The 21,770-nt window shown below is 42.3% G+C and overlaps 1 protein-coding gene across 2 annotated transcripts in view; it reads left to right on the plus strand.

Moving 5' to 3' along the window:
- The window catches only part of TRIM67 (tripartite motif containing 67), a 39,532-nt gene that overhangs the window by 11,493 nt on the left and 6,269 nt on the right, over positions 1–21,770 (plus strand). The window contains exons 4-9 of one of the 2 annotated variants that reach the window (XM_057373606.1): positions 1,103–1,213; positions 3,313–3,472; positions 9,792–9,937; positions 12,800–12,938; positions 13,907–14,210; positions 21,013–21,175. In XM_057373606.1, coding sequence (XP_057229589.1) covers positions 1,103–1,213; positions 3,313–3,472; positions 9,792–9,937; positions 12,800–12,938; positions 13,907–14,210; positions 21,013–21,175 — 1,023 coding nt within the window. The remainder of the gene's footprint in view (positions 1–1,102; positions 1,214–3,312; positions 3,473–9,791; positions 9,938–12,799; positions 12,939–13,906; positions 14,211–21,012; positions 21,176–21,770) is intronic. The other variant, XM_057373607.1, reaches the window with a different exon arrangement.

Here is a 21,770-nt window from a genome sequence, read left to right on the forward strand (position 1 = left end):
GAAGGATAGACTTCAGCAGTTTCTTGAATCAGGCCATCAATCTTTCTTTATCTGATATTTGGGGCTATCTTTTGAGAGGAGCTTATCAGTGAAACCTACGTGTGGTTTGGATTTTGGGACCTTCTGCCCGAGTAAACTCTTGTGATTTTGATATCTCTTCACATCTTGAAATTCAGGCCAGCCACCTCCAGGAATGCATAGGCTACTCACAATATATTAAATAAATGCAGTATAAGGAGGTGGTGAGAAGAAATCTAAAATAGTTGTACCAAGTGGCAGTCAAAAATATTTAAACAGAAACAGACATGTTTCTTAAAATGCTGAACTTTACGTGATTTTGAGGTACTACAGTGCCACTCACATTAAAAGTATCTTAAGACAGAAGGTAAAATTGAACTGAATTTTCTAACATATCAGTTAATAAAATTTACCTGAGATCAGCGTTTACCTTGCTGAACAACACTTAGGACATACTGCTGACAGCACAGCAAACCCTGCAATAAACCCTGCAGTAAACCCTACAGTTCGTTGTTTTCCCAAGTTGTCCTACAGAACACAGTGCTATCTGAACCAGTCTACAGCCATGTGGCATCAGAATCAAGGCTAAAATCTGGAAAAATGAGATGCAGCTCTTTTATTTCTTAATTCCAGCAATGTGTTCTTAACTAGAGCAAGTTCAATGATAAATTGTAAAGAGAATGTTAGAGTAGAATCTGCAAGAAACCACTCCAACAGTTTGCCTCTAACGTGAAGGACTTTTAAAAAGCTCAGATGTTAGTGAAAGTGTGATTGGAAATGTGAACACTGCAAATACAGGAACATGTCTGTGCTCTTTCTGCCCCAAGCAAGCCTAGTCTTTGAGCAATTAATGTGCTCTAAAAATTGAGATTCCCCGTGCACAGCATTTTGCCAAGCTAATTATCGCTATTTACGATACAGAGCAAGTGAGTGAAGCTGATGGAGATATGGCAATGGCCATATGGCAGCTAAATTAAGCATAGATTTAACGAACTCTTCCATTCCTTGTCTATTCTGAAACAATTTTATACAATTTACTGCGAGCTGAGACAGTCACAGAACTGTAGTGATGCTTGTTTTCCAGGTTGTTTGGGACCAGATAAATCACTGTACACTGAAGCTGCGCCAGTCAACAGGGCTTATGGAGTACTGCCTAGAGGTTATCAAAGAAAATGATCCCTCTGGGTTTTTACAGGTATTTTTCTTCCTAGTATTCTGGGGGAAAAAAGGAAAATATGTTAAAGCTAAGTCTAAAAATGAGTGGTTTTGTTAATTATTCTCTTCCACCTCCAAGGCAGGTTCACCTTAATTCCTGTTAATACTGTTGAAAAGTTCAGAGACCCCAGCAAAGAGAGGGCTTTAACAGCTGCACTCTGACCTAGCTGATGCCTTTCCTCTTCTGGGCTGAATGAAGGATGCTATGCAGTTAATGATAGCTTTTTGCAGAATAGTGTTTTATTCTTATCTAGGAAACACAAAACAAAGCCCCAGAGCGCTCTCTGATCCATTTGGAGAGGTCAGTGACCAAGTAGAGTAGTACTTCTCCCCCTTGTGCTTCTCCCCTTTGCTTTCCCATGTGAAAAAGTCCTTTCAACATCTTCCTTGTAAGGAAATCTAGTCTGAAGGGGCTTGCATGTAGCTTTGCTTCACTGAGATTGCTGCATCTGAAGTGGCTTCAAGACCTATTATATCTCCAGGTACCCTTTCTTTGCAAAACATGACCTGGCTAATGATTGCCTTAATTTCCAGGATGTTTTTTATTCGGTGTAAACAGTGAAAGCATCTATTGATGAGACAAAACATAACTGTTATTTTTCCATAAATTATTTTGCCTAATTTATTCTAATGTTTATTTATTATTTTATTTTGCCCTTTTAGTTTGGTTGCCTTATTAATTTCCTAAGAAGAAAGACACATCAAACAAAATGACCTGTACTCATGAATGCATGAGTGTTGGGCTGTCAGAGCATCCCTAAAAAACAGGATGAGAATTAGCCAACTTAAACCTATCAGCACTCCAGACTGATTGTTACTGTCATGACTGGTCTCAAGTAAGAGAGGGGAATGTGTGGTGTAGATTAATCTCAAGATTAAACAGATTTTAACAGGCTTTTGGTTGGACTCTACAGGACAAATGAAACCTTTAGGTCTTACCTACATGCTAGCTAGATATATGCTTTATTTTCATTTCCGCTTGCTTCCCTGTATCTTTTGTGTCTTCATTCTTTTCAGCCCCCCTTTATTAAAAAAAAAAGGCCACTTTTGTTTTTACCTTTTCCTGGTTTGTCTACTGATGCTTTCAAGACAGCCAGTAGACACTCAGGAACTGCATTACTTTGAGCAACTACTGCTGCAGCCAGGATATTGAAACATGGCCAAGGGATCCAGCATCCCAGTAAGTAACTCCAAGGTTGTAGGACGCTGTGGGATGCTCCTTCACTTGTTGCACAGACTAATTAGGAGATGTTGGTGCAGGGGCTCAGACAGGCATGGCCCCCAGTAAAAGTAATGAGAAAAAGCATCAGAATTCCTGCAACAAAGAAAGCTCTCTCTGACATACCCACAAAAAAATTCTGCTTCCTGTGACTTACAGGAAGTTCACTGTCAGGGACTCCAGATCCTTAAATGACAGATTCACTGAACTCAAGGACAATTGAGTTTACTGATTTCCACAAAGCCATGATTTCACTTCCAGAAGAGTCTGTTGTGATAATTTTAGTTTGACTTTTGGCCTGATTGTCTGTGGGATGAGCTAGAGCAAAGCTTTAAAAATTAAATTCAGTTTTGATGTAATGGTAGAAAATCCATCATATACTTTGAAAATCCAGCTGGCAATTTATCACCCTCACTGTGAGTAATATACACCTCCCTTACTATTTGATTTTTTTAATCCTTTAGCTTTCATCCACTGAATCATCTCTTCTGTATGGAGAAACTCTAACATTTAAGCCTGTCATTGTGCAGCTTCTTTTTAAATAGGAGACTAAAAGTAGACTCTGAAGATCAGAGAACAGAGTACAGAATTATATGTGGCATTCAAAGGCATGACACACAACATAATCTTAACAGGCTTTACAAATGTTGTTTTACTTTCCTAGCCTAAGATAAGATTTATTTTGAAAAGACTAGATGAAAGGATGCAACATAAATGGACTTCATCCCAAAACAACCAGATCTCATCTCGTCTGTTTTGTTATCTTAATCCTGTTTCCTTCGTGCTGTATCTCACAGGCATTCTGTCACTTTTAATATGTGCGTCTGTCATTTCATTATAAACTTGATACTTTCTTTCAGATTTCAGATGCTTTAATCAAGCGTGTTCAGGTATCTCAGGAACAGTGGGTCAAGGGAGCCTTGGAGCCAAAAGTGTCTGCTGAGTTTGACTTGACTCTGGATAGTGAACCTTTACTGCAGTCAATTCACCAGCTGGATTTTATTCAGATGAAATGTAGGGGTGAGCTTTTATGATTTTCCTTTTTTTGTTTCTCGTGCATGTGTTGAAACAGTTCTGGGAGGGGTAAGGACACCAAAGGAGGAAAGAAGAACTACTTGAATTTGCTGGATAGTTTTAAAAGGTTTTTTTTCCAGGCAAATTCAGATTACTGGGTGTTTCCTGGAAAGGTGTGCTCCCCTCACATGCAGTGAGCTGAACAAGCTCAGATAGACATACCAGGTGCCCTTAAATATTGAAAAGATAAATTCTTCAGAGTAGAGCTTTGAAGATTAATAAGACATGAGCTGCATGAAATTCCATGTCATTTTGTAGCATTCCTGGATTTGACATAGTTAATTCAAGATAACAACTACTCCTATCTTGTCGGGAATAGATGAAATAGAAAATAAATATTACTCATACATACACACACACACACCCACACACATGCTTGAATAGGGAAGAAAAAACCCCAGCCTTTTGACTTAAATCTGGACTGCGTTGCAAACAGTGCCCATCTTAAAAAAAATTCTCAAGGAAGAAATTCAGAAAGGGAAAGTACTCTGTGGTTGTACCATGCCATGGTTCCAGGTATCTGGATAATTCTGAGGACAAGTGAAACAGAAATGAGGTTAAAAATGTATTTAAAAGCTGAGTCTGATGAACAGGAGATGCAATTGATATTAAAAAAAATAAAGAAAAAGAAAATTAACATCATGAGCTTGTAATGAGGTTAGTTTATATGGAGCAGGATGAGCATTGCATCAGAATTAGATAGATCCATAGAATGATTGGATTTGAAAGGCATTGTGGTCCCTGGGACTGATGCCATTAGCTTCCCCCAATGGTGATTCAAGCCTTAATTAAACATGTGGGTGACAGGATGGAGGCTGCCAGAAGTCAGTAAATGAGTTAAGGATATTTGTGTAGTGATGTCATATGTGGGTTTTTTTCTGCTCTGAGCAGCCATAAAGATTTCTGTTCAGCTTACGTGTTCTCTCTTGGCCTAATTCCGTATCTAAGAGACCCAAGATGAAGTAATTAGGGTGGATAATTCGGCAGATACGTGGAGAAATAATGAACAAACAGTTAAAGACCAGAGTCTGCTCACCAAGAATGGTTTGTATCTTGGCATAAGCAGCTGTGTTAAAGTTACTCAGTAAACATCTGTGAACTGCTCCTTTGAAATGTTGTCAGACAGGCAAGTGGAGTCAATAGAGAAGGAATATCACTGATAAAACTCCTCTGAATTCTGTCTGCACTTGCCTTTTATTATCAGTCTATATTTAATGCTAGCTATACCCATTATGAAATATATGTAACTAATCTTCCACCACTCTCCTTTAAAAACACATGAAAAATTTAGTTAAACTAGTCACACGGATTGCTAATTAACCACAGGTTACCTGAGGTGAGAGCAACTTACGTGTCTGCTTATGGACATTCACCTGGCCTTAAGCTTGGAGACTCTCAAGACTTTGAGCCAGATTCACTGGTGCTTTATGAAAGACAGAGTTGTCTGCCACACTCATTTGTCATGCGGTGGCAGGGAAGCTCTGGTGCTGAGCTGGACACAGTCTGAGGAGCAGAGAAGAGGACAGAACTTTTTCTGCCCAAACCTGTGTAGAGCTTCCAAACACCCTTGGGCTTTGCTGCCCAGAGGCAAGGTTATCCCTCAGGAGGGGCTTTTGCTTGAGCTTCCTGGCCTTGACAAGGATTATCTGTTGCATGTCCCATCATGCTGGTCAGCACAACTGGTGTGACCATGCACAGACCACACACAGAATAGTGGAAAGGGTGTTAACCTGGCAACATTTCTGAAGGTGCATCAGGGATGACATTATTTCCCTTCACACCTCTGTGTGTGCCCAAGCAGAGTAAGCCACTGGCCAGTTCCAAGCTAGCATTCACAAATATTGAGGATTGTTTCATATATAGATGTGTATTTATCTCTCTCCATTTATGACAGCAAGACTATTTCCATTTGAACTGCTCAATCTGACACTTGGGCCATTTTTTTCCTGAAATTTTATTTCTATGACCTCAACCAGATCTGTGTTATCTTAGAATCATAGAATGGTCTGGGTTGGAAGGGGACCTTCAGCATCATCTAATCCCAAGCCTCTGTCACAAACAGGGTCACCTGTCACTAGACCAGGTTGCTCAGAGCCCCATCCAACATGGCTTTGAACACTGCCAGGGATGGGGATCCAAAACTTCTCTGGGCAACCCATGCCAGTGCCACACCACCCTCGCAGTAAAGACTTCACCTCTAATATCTGATCTAAACCTATTCTCTTTCAGTTTGAAGCAATTCTCTCCTGTCGTATCACTACATGCTCTTGTAAAAACTCCCACTCCAGCTCTCTAATAGTCCTCCTTTGTACTGGAAGGCTACAATATGGTCTCCCTGGAGCCGTCTGTTGTCCATGCTGAGCAGCCCCAGCTGTCTCAGCCTGTCTTCATAAGAGAAGTGATCCAGCCCTCTGATAAACTTTGTGGCCCTCTTCTGGACCCATTCCAACAGTTCCATGCCCTTCTGTGCTAGGGGCCCTGGAGCTGGACACAGTGTTCCATGTGAGGTCCCCCAGGAGCAGAGTAGAAGGGGAGCATCACCTCCCTCATCCTGCTGGTCACACATCTTTTGGGCTGCAATCCAGGATGTGTTTGGCCTTCTGTGCTACAAGTGCACATGGATGTATCAAGTCCAGCAGCCTCAAGTTCTTCTCTTCAGGGCTGCTCTTGCTTCATTCTCCACCCAGCCTGTACTTGTGCTTGGGATTGCCCCAACCCAAGTGCAGGATCTTGTACTTGGCCCTGTTAAAATTGATGAGAATTGCACAAACCACCTCTCAAACCTGTCCAGATTGCTCTGGATGGATCCCTTCCCTCCTGCATGTTGATGGTCCCTCATAGCCTGGTGTCACCAGCAAACTTGCCAAGGGAGCACTCAATCCCACTGCCAGCGAGCTATTGAAGATGCTAAACAGTTCTGGTCCAAGTACTGACCCCTGAGGACAGCACTTGTCACTGGTCTCCTCTTGCACATCAAGCCATCAGCCATAAATTCCTTATCTGCTGAAAGGTCCATCCATTAAAATCCTTGTCTCTCCATTTTGGTGACAAGGATGTCAAATGGAACAGAGTCAAATGCTTTGCACAACTCCAGGTAGGTGACACCAGATCCTTTTTCGTCATCCACCACTGCTGTTACTCTGTCATAGAAGGCCACCAAATTTGCCAGGCATGATTCACCCTTCTTCAGATGCTGCAATGGTTCAGGCTGTTCCAGAGCTTTACAGCAGTTTGGAGGAAGTCAAAGTTTTCATATATCTGGGGGTCCCATTCTTTCTGTGCATTTAGGCCTTCAAAAACTAGTCTGGGAAGGTGGATGGCATCATGGCATCACTTGCTTGTCAAGAGGACAGCAGACAACATCTGAGAGCAGCCCTACTGTACCCTGTGAGGGACTACCCTGATCAGCTGTGAGACACATTGAGCAATGTGTTTTGGGARCTGCTGAGTTGACAAGACACCAGTCATTTCACAATTCTTACGGAAGAGTGACCTGCATGAAACACTTCTAAAATAGCAGGACATCATTCACTCTCATTAATAGGGCTCACTGTGCCAATGCAGTATCTTTTCTCCCTTTATATTTTAAATATTTTCCTTCAAAAAGTCTCTCAAGAAATTTAAGTTGGTCAAGAAATGGGACAGCACTGTAATTTAATATCTGACTCTTTTTTTTCCCTGACACTTAGCCTGTATTTTCCTCTTCTTAGTCCTATTCCATTGCTTATCACTGTGAAGTATGTACCAGTGTCACGATTCTTTAACTCATTTTCCTAGGACTTTTACAAGTGTTCATCTTTTCTCCTCCCAAAGGGAATCTGAGCTCAAGGCAAATCTCTGCACATCCAGTGGAGGAAGCAGGAGGGCAGGCAGAGAGAGCATCATCCAGCAAAGCTGCACAGCTGCTTGATGGCAGCTTCTTGTCTCCTTTCAGGAGAGCTGTGCAGTGGAGGCCACAGGCTGCACAGAGAGAGCAGGAGGCTGATATGGATTGCTCACAGAGCCTTGAATATCCAGCAACACATTAAAGGAGCCAAGGCACTTCCCTATAGCATATGTGACTCTCACACATAGGGCGAAAAGTCACACTTCCACTGGGAGGTGGGAACAACACACTCTACTGGGTGAAAATGTATTTTATTCCTAGACAGCATTTCTGTTTATATAATTGAAAAGGAATTGTAAAACATATGTCCTCCCCCCAAAATTCTGCTCTTTTTTTTTTCAGCATTGTGCCTTACATGAATGGTTCCTGAAAGCCTCCCATCAGTGTTCCTAGGAGTTAGGAGCTTTCTTGAATGTTTGGAAATGTTAGTGGTTTATTCAGAGGTGAAAGGGCATAGTCTATTTTGCATCTTATAAACTTCTGGAATTAGGTGTTCATCCAGTCTTCCCTGGAGGAGTCTCAGCAATGGGGAGGAGCAGGCAAATGCCTCCTGAGGGTTATCCAGCTAGCAAAAGTCGCAAGAGTGGGGATGGCTGATGCAGCCGTATCTTCTCCCACACTCATTGGTCACTAGGAATACATAGGCTAACAAACTCAGACAAAAATCTAAACTTAAAATGGTTCACTTAAAAAATTCCATTACCTCTGAATTCCTAATTTTCAGGTTTTTTACTCTTGTCACATGTGTGTGACTTCTCCAGACACAGTATCTCCTAGAGAAAAGTCTGAACTTTCCATGTGAGAAAGCAGTTTTTTATTTATTACACCCTCTGAATCATCCTTAAATATCAAAGAATAGGAACAAGGCTTCCTTTTCACAGAAAAACCTCCAAGAGCTAATTTATAAAGCTCTTTTGTTTCATTCTTCTGGGCTACCCACCATCTGCGTTCACTGTGGTGATAGAAAATGCCAGTGGAAAGCCGTGGTAGTTTCTGCACTGTTAATCACAAGTGTGATGTTGACTTTCATGTCACTTCCAAAGTGGGGGTGTAGCCTCAGCCCTGTCACACAGTAGCATCCATTTTCCCACAGCCTGCTTGGTACACAGAGCATGAGCAGTCCTCTCTAATCCAGAGACTTAAAATAGGACGAAAGGAACAGCTCAAGAGCTCAGCTCTCATGCAAGACAGAAGGAGGAAAATAAACTAGAGGGTCAAAGTGGAGTAGATAAAAGAAGAGCAAACTGATATTGTCAAGGCAATGAATTTGCAGAGCACTGAGATTTTTGTCAGACATGATTGAGCTCTGCAGAAATGATATTGAGGTGTTGAATGGTGAAATTTAGCCTTGGGCAGAAGACTAGGCAAGGTCTGTGAATCTCTTGCATCCTACTTAACCTGAATTGTTTCAGCAGTGCATAAGATAACATACCAGGTCTATCCAGAAGACTAAATTTTCACTTCATAATTGCCAGCAAAGAGTGAACAGTGAGAGTTTAGTTGTGTTTAGGAGAGGTGGGTTAGTCACCTCTTTCACACCGCTGAATATTTTACTCTATTTCTTTTTATTTTTAAAATGCTGGTCTGGTAAACAGTCTCTTGGTGTTTCTTCTGAGCAAGTCACTGAAAAGGAATGGTGGTAGAAAACTTTGCACTTGTAATTTCCATGAGGCGTCTCCTGTGATGCAATAGCTCCTTTTGCTACCTGAACAATGGGATTTAGATAAAGTTTGCAAATGGAACAATTTTCATCAACAGTTTATTTTAAGTATGGTTGCCATAAAGATAACATGTCCAAGGTGGTTTTGATGACAAACTAGGGGGAGAAGGAGGGGTGGGAAATTAGATTTTTAAAATGCTCCACAGCTATAGTGGAGAATTGTTTTCCAGCTGTTGGTGGAGTGCAGGCTCTGTCTCTCAGCTGTGGAAGGAGGAGTGGCTGCTCAGCTTGTTAATTCTTCATTGATGCACTGGGCTAACGGGCAGCACTATGCTGCCCTATGGCCTGAGACACCCCCGGCCCCTCCTCCTGGGAACAATGGGTGCTCTGCTGTGAAAAAGAATTCTTCCGGACACTGACTCCTGGGAAGGAAACTGCACATGAGTTCCTCAGATTCTAATTCTTATGCGACAAAAGAATCAAGTCTAGATGTGTTTCTGTTCATGTATTTCAGCTGAATGATTTGTCTTAACTGGGTAACAACATTTTGTTGTATAATCTTTGTTGCCATTTGCTTCAAGGAAGAGAATGGACACTCTTCCTAACAAACACTGGCTCCCCTGTGAGAGGAAGGAGGTGAGAGGCTGCCATACTGCTCATGGCACAGACTAATGGGGCAGGGCAGAGTTACACTAACCTGTATCCAGTTCCTGTTTCAGTGCCACCCGTCCCATTACTGCAGCTCGAGAAGTGTTGCACCAGGAACAACAGTGTGACATTGGCCTGGAGGATGCCACCCTTGAGCCACAACCTGGTGGAGGGTTATATCTTGGAACTTGATGATGGAGATGGTGGCCAATTCCGAGTGAGAATTTCATTTAGCATTTATTTGTGTTTCTTTGTATGTGAATTTCCTTCAGATACAGATTTGTTTTCTGTCCAAGGGTGGAGAGAGAGGTAGAGAAGATGTGGCTTGTCAAAACTTCCCTAATTCCATTGTGTTGATGGAGAAATCAGTGCAGATGCTGCTTAACAGAAGGACTGCTGGCTTGGGTAGGAAGGTTATTTGAGGTCATTGTCAGTTCTCTTGCAAAGATGGTCTTGAGGAATCCCCAGTGTGTACCAGAGTAGAAGAAATTCCTAAACAAGCCTGCAGGAGCTGGAAGGGGTTCATTGCACAAAACAATTTCTTTGAAATCCCTACTCTCATCTGTCCATAGCACCATGTTTCAACAGCTGACATTCTTGGTCCAGAAATGCAACTCAGTTTTTCCTGATTTTCTGAGTAAAAATATTATCCTTCATCAAAATACAGGATTTCTAAATCTTTCCCCTGGGTGTTGACAAGACCTGGCTGGTGGAAGCTTTTTCTACAGTCATGCTGTGATGGAATTGATAAATATGGAAAGGCTTCCCAAGTGCTGTCCTTCCAGACCCTCAGGGTGATGCCACAACATGATGCTCCTGGTTGCAGGTGCAGGGTGCTTTTAGGGTCCCTCCCATACTTTTTCAACACATCCTGGTAAACAAGCTAGAGAAGCAATTCAGTCAGCTTTCTTCCAGCCATGTCCTGCTAGAAGCTGTGGCCCTTCCTCCTCATGCAGGTTTCATGCTTCTGTTGCTCAGGACCAGGCTGGCCCAGTGCTTTCCCTAGGGCCAGTGCCTCAAAAGCATTTGAAGATCGTTGTGAAGTACAGTGCTCTCTTTGCAAACGGGGAATTTTGCCAAAACCTTGTGATGGCATTTCTTTGGGAGCTGCAAACTGGCTCCTCACTGGAAACCGAAAGATTTCTCAAGCTGAAAATGACCTGGCATGGATCCCCTAGAGGAACTGCCAAACTGTTACACCAATAGCCAGCAAAGTACCTGATTTGGAGACCTCTCCTTAGAAGAGCCAGCAGTATTGGCATGGCATTTTGAAGAGATTGTTGTGGTTTTGGAAGGTCTCTTCAGCTCCTTGGTCCAAGTAACCTTTCGCAGGGATTTGAAGAGCCTGGGCTCCACTACTGAAAATGTGAAGAGGTACTTTTGTGAATGGCTGCTAAGACCTGCCCCATAGTTAATATTAGCAGGTAAGAGGGTTGTCAGTGCATGATGAATGAAGAGTTAAGATAGGGTGTTAGAATCCCAGCATCTTTTATCCAGTTTATCCAGGATAAACCTTTTAAAGTAGTATTCACGTCTAAATAAATACTTGTGAATAACAAGATTTCAGGCTGGTGCATATCCAAGCTCATTTGTCTGGGTGAGTTTTTGCTGCTGCCCAACATTTTAGGACTGTTAGCAGTGCCACGTTAAGATTTTGGATTGAAAAAAATACAAAACCATCTCAATCCCTAAAAATATAATATGATAATTTTTTAGGGAAATGCTCTTCTTGCTGTAGTAGGAACATCCTCAATTTAACCCATTAAAAGATAGAAGGCAGCCATAGCAATGCTATTTCAATAAGGGTTTGCTGACCTTTTTAATGGAGAATATCTGAAATCAGTGACTGAGTACATTTCCTCAATATTTGATGGGTGGATTTAAAGAATGTTTTTGGTTTCCCATTGTAGCAGAGAGCATAAATCTGAATAAACAGAAGCAATGAATAGTGGTAAAAATAAAGTGGATTAGAAAAAGTGAACATTGTTCTAGAAATACCACTTTTTCACAGTCAACATATCTTATGACATAGAGATAAACTAAGTTATTCTGTTAAAACTCTTCTTTGTCTCCATGAACCATCACCAGCTAACTCAGGACCCAAGAGATTTTGTCGTTGGTAACTGCCACAGTGGTAGAAAACTGGACAAACATGTTCTGCTGTAAACTTAAACAATTCCTTTCTTATTTACCACATATTTAATTCACTTTGGGTTCATATGAAAGAGCCTTAATCATCAGAGGTACTTCTGGGAATTACTAGAAGGTCTTAACTAAACTGGGGCTGGAGTGGTCTGCTTAGTGACAGCTTTAAGCACTTTGGTGCCTTTGCTACCATAAACCTACAGATTTCACAAAACCAGAGGAATCAGAGGTGGAAAGGATTTGTCTTTTAACCTGCTACCAAGATAGGATTTTCTAGGCTTCTTTCAGTTCATCATAGCCTTTATAATCTGATCCTCTTCACTAGTCTGTCTAGGTGTTCCCCCTCCTGAAGTATTTCACATTGCACAAGTATTTGCTGTTTCATGGATCTTTGAAGACTTTTCTGATGTCTCTGTGGCCTAGTTACCATTTTGTCATGTGGTGCATGTAATCCTAATAGTTAGGACATAATTTTCTTCTGGATCTGTGTTTTCAGGTTTCAAAATTACATTTTAACACAGGCTTTGGACAACCTTTCCAACAGATTAGAACTGCACTTGGGTCCTTTATTCTTATATGTCCCCCTTTTTTTTTGTATTACATAAATATAATGGTCACAGTGTGTCAGACACTAGGACTACTCTCCAAAGTAGTTCTTTGGAGTAGATATTTAGGAAAAGAGGAGCATGAAGATCTGTCTGTGTTGCCCTTTATGGCTTTGTCTTTCCATCTTCATCTTCACCTTAGTTTCTCCAGTACAAACCATCCTTGATGCCTCCCCTGCTGTGGCTGTCTGTGTTGTAACAGCATAACTCATCCATACCGGGAAGCAAAGACAAGCTGTTCACTTCTGGCTTTTTTTTTAGAAGTCTTAACTGTGTTGAACAATGTCCCTGATTCCCCCTCTCTCTCCTTTTTCGTTTGGAATGTTTAGGAAGTATATGTTGGCAAGGAGACACTCTGCACCATTGACGGCCTTCATTTCAACAGCACTTACAATGCCAGAGTCAAAGCTTTCAACTCCTCGGGCATTGGTCCTTACAGCAAGACTGTCATTTTACAGACATCGGATGGTGAGCTGGGGCAGTTTCTAAATGAAAAGCAGCAGGTCTCAGCAGCAGGACACTTTCATCCGTTTACCCCCATTAATGCATTTGACACTTACTGGCACTTTCCATTATCACTAACACTTCAGGCTTCAAGTTATGTGGTTTTAGTTTTCTGTAAAATCTAGGATCTAACTAAGACACTTACTTTAGCATACAGAAGCAGTTACGCAACTCATGCGATATTTTATGTTCCACTCTGTCTCCCTTTCTCCATATATCTTTGGGATTTGCCTTTTTCCCCACTACTGCTTCAATTTCCCAGCAAGGTTTTATAATACAGAGATGGGAATTCATGCTTGTTCCTCTGTAATTATACTTGACATCCATACAGACATTTCAGGAAGTTCATCTTCATTAATGATACTGTAATGAATCAAGAAGTGCCTGCTATTATCCCTTCCATTTTTATGCTGTGTTGCCAAAATAGGCCAGTGTAAAATATTTATACTTTAAGAGCTTTAGGGTTTTTTTTTTCCCTTTTCAAAAAAAAAAAAAAAAAAAAGTTCACTTTGATAAATTAGTGAAGTCAATACTAACCAGTATGGACACAGCTGGTCTCCATTTCCATTAAAAGAGATTCTGAACCAATTGACATATGTGAGCAGTTTCTGTACCATGGAGAAGCCTTGGTCTCCTCAGTGACTTTATTGTTAGTGAGTGTGGACACAAAGTCGCTGTCCTTAGCAGCTTAACTTCAGGGAAATGAGCACAAATAATATAAAGTACTTCTGAAGAACAGCAGGGTACCAGCTCATAGTAATCCTGTGTAGCTGCCTCCAGCAACAAGGAAATACTGTCTTTATTAAAGTCTTTATCAAAGTGCAGCGGGGTCTTTACAAAGGCAGAATTTTATCCTTCTTGCTGAAGTAAAGCAGACAACACTTGGACACAGCCCCTCGTGGTGTAATCCTGCCTTTCCTTGTCCCTCACAGTGGCATGGTTCACCTTTGACCCCTCCTCAGCTCACAGAGACATAGTGTTGTCGAATGACAACCTGACTGCCACGTGCAACAGCTACGATGACCGGGTGGTCCTGGGCACCGCAGCCTTCTCTAAGGGCGTGCATTACTGGGAACTGCACGTGGACCGATACGACAACCACCCGGATCCAGCCTTCGGCATTGCCAGGATTAACGTGGTCAAGGACATGATGCTGGGCAAGGACGACAAGGCGTGGGCCATGTACGTGGACAACAACCGCAGCTGGTTCATGCACTGCAACTCCCACACCAATCGGTGAGTGCTGCCTCTGCACTTTGCTCCTTAGAGAGCATTTTTTCTGCTGTGAAGGTGTCTCACCAAGCCATCTAGTCTGGCTCCCAGCTAAATGTACTTAGTTTATTTCTTCTTAAAAATCACTAGTGGCAGTAATTGCTCCTTAACAATCTGTGTTGGTGTTTGTTATCTTATTTTCCCTGATAGCTTGCATAAATCCCCCCTGCTGTGACTTAAACCCATTATTGTGTGTCCCACCCACATCAGCAGACAGGAGCACAGCACAGCTGGATGCAGGATTTTCGTTGTTGGAGGGAGAAAGGTGTTTGATTCTCTTCCTTAGGAAGAATCTGCAATAATTAGGCCACAGGTGTTTCTTTCCAGTTCTGAATGCTGATTAAAGGTACTGCTGTAGGTCACACTGAGGCCGGTCTGGACACAAGGGGCTGTTTGGCAACGAGGGCACAATGACAGCTTTCGTTCAACTGAGCCATTGTACCGAAGAGCTTTGAAAAGCACCTCAACTAATACGACCACCTTAGACAGAGGAGGATTTCGGAATGCCTCCAAGCCACTGTTCCCAAGCCTCTCTGTCTCCCACCACTCAGAGGCTCTGTGTTCTTGACGCAACAGAGCAGTGGAGAGACGTGTTCTAGCTGCAGGTACCTCCAGGGATGGTTCACACATAGAGAGCAACTGTCAGCACAGATCCTGTGCTGTTCTGACACGATTGCATGACTTTCAAGGCTCAGAATAATTACCTCTGCCTAGTGCTGGCTTTTGTTTCACTGAAATGATGCCAGACTATGCAGGGGAGACATGCTTAACTTTGTTTGAAGTTCCTTGAGGCATCACCAAAGCAGAACTGCACTGCTCTCTGTGTTCCATCAGGGGGTCAGCCTTAGTTGAAGGTCAGCTGGGTACTGAGACCCTTGAGGAAGATCTCTGCTGAAGAGAGGATCCCAAATCTCTTGCTTATTTTGGGAAATGGTGTTTGTGTATACCTATTCTATCACAATAGGAGATTGATGTATGAATAAAGTGACTGACCAAGGGTATGTAAGCAGGTCTGTGGCAGAGCTGGAAACAAATTGTGTTTAGTTTTCTACTGACTGTCCCAGCAGCCCTTTTACACTCACTGTCTCAGGTGTTGTTTTTGTCATACCAAATGATTAAAACTATGTTTTGCTGTGATTTTTAAAACACTGGAATGCAGGTATGTCCTTAAAGAGATCAGGTTGTGTCCATTGGTTGTAATGTCTCCCATCAAATAGTCATTTATATTTTACTCTTTATGTGAGTGTGCTGCAATTGCTGGGCATGTCTGTTTGGAAACAGGGTGTAATTTTGCAGTTCATTACAGACAAGCGGAAGAACCCTGTAGGTGGATCAAAAGCTATCTGAAGGCAATTGGATTGTTTTCCGTGACTCCAAAGACCTTACATCACATCCTAAGACAATATAGAGTAAAATAACAACAGTTTACTAAATATACCAGAAAGTTCTCTGTCCCTTTAACATCTTGGTTCAATTCAGAGCGGAAGTAATGTTAGGCTGTATTAATTTTTTGCTCTGTGGAACAGCTTATGTTTTCTGGAAAAAACCTGGCAACCATTCTGTGTACCACTGTCCCAAAAACCTATTTGATGGATTTGGTCCTCTGCATGCTCCTCCTGGCAGGCAATACGCAAGCTAAGCAGAAGCTTTTTTTCTGGGAAGCACAAGCAATGGAAACACTAAGGATTTCCAATCATCCTGCTTTATCAAGAGAACAAAGTGCTTTATGTTGTTGATAGTTTCTCTGTTTTTACCAGATAAAACACAAAGGCATGTGCAAGGCATGGATATACCTGTGGAATATCTGTTCAAGGGGAATACACTCGCAAAGGGCATGTAGTCTTACAAAATCAAATGTGCTTCAATGAAATTAGGTCTAGGCATTATATATTTAACTGTGACAGTCAACTAGGTCAGTTTTTAAACTCATTAGTTGTAATAATCTTCTGGAAACAATTATTGCTGCCTATTTGTTTTTTCCCACTGGACAGGAGTGCCTGACAGCACAGTATCAAAATCCAAAGGAAATTAATTGTTAACTTTTAGCCTCTGGGATGTTACTATGATGAAAGTTACCCCTTAGTAATAGTTTCATGCTTCCTAATCTTCATGAGAATAAATTAGAGTAATTAATAGATTAATAGTTTCAAGGATAACCTGAGGTAGAGCTTGAATGACAAATTTGTGCAACCTGTCACCTTTCGAGGACTTTTCTGCTTCTTTCACTCACAGCATGCAAAATTGGATCTAGAATGACTTCTGTAATGCTGGAAGGGGCATGAACAGAGGACTCTAATGCATCCAGAAACAGAGGGATTCTTTTGAGAATAGGTTGATGAAACTGGTTAAGAAAGCACTATAGGGTAGAGGTATAGCTTTGGGAGGTACCTTTCAGTCTTCTTGTTCCTGGAATTCTGTGCCTGGGAAAATCATGGAACAGATCCTTCCAGAAGCCATGCTAAGGCACACAGAGGACAGGGAAGTAGTTCGAGTAGTGAGCACGGCTTTACCAAAGGCAAGTCCTGCCTTACCAACCTCCTGGCCTTCTATGATGGAGTGACTACAGCTGTGGACAAGGGAAGAGCTATGGCAGCATCCATCTTCATGGCCTTTCATGGTCCCCCATGATCCTTCTCTCTAAATTTGGGACATATGGATTTGATAGACTGTGCAGTTTATAAGGAATTGGTTGGATAGTTGCATTCAGAGGATAGTGGTCAACAGCTACATGGTCAGATGGAGGCTGGTGACAAGTGGTGTCCCTCAGGGGTCCACACTACGGCCAGTTCTGTTTCACCAATGTCAGAGAGTGGCATTGGGTGTACCCTCAGCAAGTTTGCAGATGACACAAAGCTGAGTGGTGTGGTTGACACACCTTAGAGATGAGATGCCATCCAGAGAGACCTGGGCAAATTCGAGAAATGGGGCCATGGGAACCTCATGTGCTTCAACAAAGCCAAGTGCAGAGTCCTGTATCTGGGTCGGGGCAGTGTGGAGGATGAGATTGAGAGCAGCCCAGCCAAGAAGGACTTGGGGCTCTTGGTGCATGAGAAGCTGGTCATTACCTGCCAGAGTGCACTTGTCCAGAAGGACAACCATATCCCAGGCAAAAATTATCAGAGGGATGGAACATCTCTCCTCTGAAGAAAGGCTGAGAGAGATGCGGTTGTTCAGCCTGGAGAAGAGAAGGTTCCAGGGAGCTCTCATTGTGGTTTGTCAGTACTTAGAGAGGGATTATAAGAAAGATGGGGACAGATTTTTTAGCAGGGCCTCTTGTGATAAGACAAGGGGGAATAGTTTTTTTTTTAAAAAGGGTAAATTCAGTCTAGCTTTAAGAAGATGTTCTTTATAATGACAGTGGTGAAACATCGGAACAGGTTTGCCCAGAGAGGTGGTGGATGCCCCCATCCCTGGAAATACTCAAGGTCAGATTGGATGGGCTTCTGAGCAACTTGACCTACTTGAAGATGTCCCTGCTCTTTGCAGGGGGGTTGGACTAGATGACCTTTAAAGGTCCCTTCCAACTCAAAGTGTTCTGTAAGAGATGCTGTATGCCCACTAACAAGAGGCACTGACATTCAATGCAATAAATCTTTTCCTTGGCAAAGCTCCCAAGAGCAGGGGTACCAGATGCTACAGGCAGTACTCCAGCCACTACGTGTTTATGTAAAGAAAGAAGTGTAAATCGCACTGAAATATTTTATACTGAAAGACAATGGAAAGTCAAAATCTAGAGTGTATGCATTCTAGTCTTAAAGCCCCTGCAATCAGGAAAGCTCTTCAGAGATCTTCAGAGCTGACTTCAGATATCTCAAGAGCAGGTTTTTTTATCACACAAAATTACTACAATTGAATGAAATATGCTGTCATTGACAATAGATATCATAAAATTGTTAAAGTGCTGTAAAGCTAGCACTTAAAATATTGTTAATGGAGAATTGAACTAATTATTCAGTTTATTAAAGCTTTCAAAAATGGTTAAGATTTATTTTCACATATAGTGAAACTACTTTTCTTAATTCCTCAAGCCAATTCATGCAATGTTATTTTGCACATTGCCCAAGCTGGTTACTGAAAGTCTCTTGGAATAACAGCCTCTACTGCCACAGGCAATGGCATTTTTCATAGTAACCAAATTCCCCTTTCTGTATTGTGACCTTCCAGGCCTCTTAACAGACTTCTGCACTCAGGACTTATTGCACAAAGGAATCAAAATGTGCAGGACAAATGGGATTTTCCTGAAAAAATGAAACAGTATTTTCTATCTCTAGGATTGGATTGTCAGTTAATAAATACTAAGAATTTATTGAGGGAATAGTGCAGCAAAAAAGTTGTATTTTCCTTTTACATGAAAGGTTTCTGGGTCTCTGTGGTATGTCGTTTAGTAGCTTAGAAATGCATTACAGCAAAGGAACAGTTTTTGACATGATGCCACAGAAGTGCACCAGGAGGGAGAAACATCAGTTTGAATCTCTTGAGCTAGCTGGCCTCTTTCACTGCAACAAAAGCATTTATTAGGAAAGTTATCCTGTATGCTGTCTAAATGATGTACATAAGAGTAGGGAAATGCCTTGGATAAGTTTTCTCATAAAGTGAACTGTCCCACTTCTCCTAAAGAAAGCAACTAGGAAAAGAGTCCGAGAAGTGCTGGAGTCTTCAAAGTACTGTTCCCAAGGAAAGCAAGGGATGCTTGGTAAAGAGCAGCTGTTCAGTCTCAGAAGAAGTCCAGCCTCCCTGGCAGCAGCGTGGAGAAGAGCTCCTGCCTGCTTCTGCCCTTCCTTAGTCCTGCCAGAGCCTCTGTTCACTGTGGGAAGATGACAGCTTAGGAATGGGACAATCTACCTGCTGAATTCCTGCAGGGCTTAGGGCAGGAAAGGAGAAGGTCCCCATCCTTCTGCTGTGTCCTCACACCCCTGTAGATCCTGTGGGACCTTCAGCTAGGTCCTGCCCTTGCCTGGGCTGGAATCTGCAGGCAGAGTCTATCTCCTCTTCAGTGGGGCTGTCCCAAGGGCCTGCAGAGGAGCCACTCAATGTCACTGTGCAGCACACAGCTAATTAGCCCACAAGAAACAAATTAGCTTATCATAGGAAGGAACTTCATAATCTCAAAAACGCAAAGTTGCTGTTTCTGTTTCCCTAAAGAGAGTCAATGTTATTTAAAAGGATGTAATAAAATCCATTTTAAGCAGGATCTAAAATTTGGTGTCCTACAATCAAAGCTGTTCCTAAACAGAGGAAGAAAAGGTAATAAATTTGTAAATAGCTCCAAATCATAGTACTGTTGCTTTCCACAACCTCATAATGAGTTTTATGATTGAGGGCTTTTAATGAAAACAGTCCATATACTGAGATACTGAGGGTAGGTAAGCATCCTAAATTCTGATGGAAAATAATTTACTTTGCTGTTTTTGCAGTGGAGAGGAGCTCAAAGAGAAACCTATTAATGCTTATAGGACCAGAAAGCAAATCAAAGGAACCTGAGAACAGTGAATTTTCATATCTAACACGTCTCAGAGTCATCCACGATTCTTAGCTATACTATTATTGTTTGAAGAGCTTTAAATGGAGAAGTCAGAACACTTTTCTAAAATATATCTTCAGATGAAATGCCTCGTGCCACATTTAGTCTAAGGGAAAACAGTTTATGACACCTAGTGGACAAGAGAAAAATTTTTTATATTGCACTATATTCTTCCTAATCATATTCCAATACCGCCCCCATTTTTTTTAATGTTTTGCCTACCTATTGTGATATATTTTATGTTAAAAAAGCATTAATCTTGTGAATGTTGTGTGCCTGAGGCAAGTGCATGGAACAAAAGACAGCTGCTTCCTTTCCTACTGCAAATTATTTGAAATCTGATTTACCCTGAACAAATTGTGTCAGGCTGTAAATCCATCGCAGAGCCCCATGATATTAGCAGAATAGCAGTGCCTGTGGCCAGGCTGCATATCTAGTGGATATTTTTGCTCAGTGTTCTTTAAAGTAGTCCTGAGCTTGACTAACCCCCAAGTCAAAGTGCATTAATGTTAAATCACTCAGGCGTGTAATGGGTGGCTGAGTCTGTCCTGGCAAGCTCTGACACTACAGTAGCTCTCAGCAGCTGCTGCTGCCACAACCAATTATCACTGGTATTAATGACTATGCCTGCACGCTTTAGATAGCTCCCAGTCCTGTAGCTGAACACCTTGTCAGTCGGGAGATAAATGCTGGCCTAACCAGCGCCAACTTCCTCCCCCAAGCCACTGTCTCTTGTACCTGTGCTGGCTCCCTGGGCTCTGGAAATCTGGGTGGCCTTGGAGCATGCCAAGGTGAGGAGCTGAACTGGGAGTCTCTCTCTCTTGAGCTGTTAGCAGGCATAATGGTTAGAAATGAACACCTAGGAAAACAATTTCCTGCTTTTTCATTTCCTGCCATGCATCACTTCACCATAGCAGGGATACTCTGAGGTGCCGTGTCTCCAGGACTCCACTGGCTCACTCCCCTGTTTGTCATTAGCCAAGGGGACCTGTTGGTTCTGGACCCCATTTTCACCTCTTAATGTAGTTGCAGGAGATGTGGATGTAATTTGTCTTTAGCATTCATTAAGCTCCCATGGATGTGGTACACAAGCTTCAGACAGAGGTGTGGATCAGTCAGTGCCAAATGCCACAGGTGATGGTGCTGCTCCATGTTCCCTTTGCTTAGTACGACTGGCGTGTCCTAGAGAGAGCAGCACAGACACAGCAGCACTGCCTTCACCAACAATGTCCCTTTGTCCCTTAGGACTGAAGGAGGAGTTTCTAAAGGTGCCACCATTGGCGTTCTCCTGGATCTGAACAAGCACAGCCTGACGTTTTACATAAATGGGCAGCAGCAGGGGCCTCCAGCATTCGAAAACATCGAGGGCGTCTTCATGCCTGCCTTGAGCCTCAATCGAAATGTCCAGGTAAACCTGCAGCCCAGCCCCACATACCCATTCCATGTAAAGGAGATCATGTCATCTGTAAGTAGTCAGTGCAGATAAGGGTTCTTTTCTTCTCAGACTTACATCTAGGCTACTCACACTTTTTGGACTGCGTTTGACCTTCTGCCTTGCCTGATAGATGTGAAGAGTAATGCTGTACAACAAGTCAAAGTACCTGCTCTGATTTTCCTGTGATGCTCCACTGGGAAAGCAGTGTCTCTAAGGTTTTTCCCTGCCTGTATGACTAAAAGCCATTCTAATTCCTCTTTAACATTGACAAATGACTGAAGTATGAGCAGCCCAGTGGTAAGGAGAGCAAAGGCAACATAGATCAGAGAATTAGTGCAACAGTCAGCACATCATTCTTGTTTTCCTTTTGGAGGAACTGTCTTTAAATAATGCATTTTTACCTCAAGACCACTGCACATGGATAGAAACCGGTTGTGGTATAAGGGAGAGCCTGTGGAAATATCCAGGAGCCTGAGGACTGAAGGAGGTCAGCTTAGGTCAGGCAGGGCCAAGGCAGCCCTGGTGGAACACTCATCATGTACATGAGCTCCACTGTGTGATCTCTGTC

Source organism: Malurus melanocephalus, unplaced genomic scaffold (genome assembly GCF_030028575.1).
Source record: "Malurus melanocephalus ecotype Western Australia unplaced genomic scaffold, MMel_1.1 scaffold_203, whole genome shotgun sequence".
Taxonomy (NCBI): domain Eukaryota; kingdom Metazoa; phylum Chordata; class Aves; order Passeriformes; family Maluridae; genus Malurus; species Malurus melanocephalus.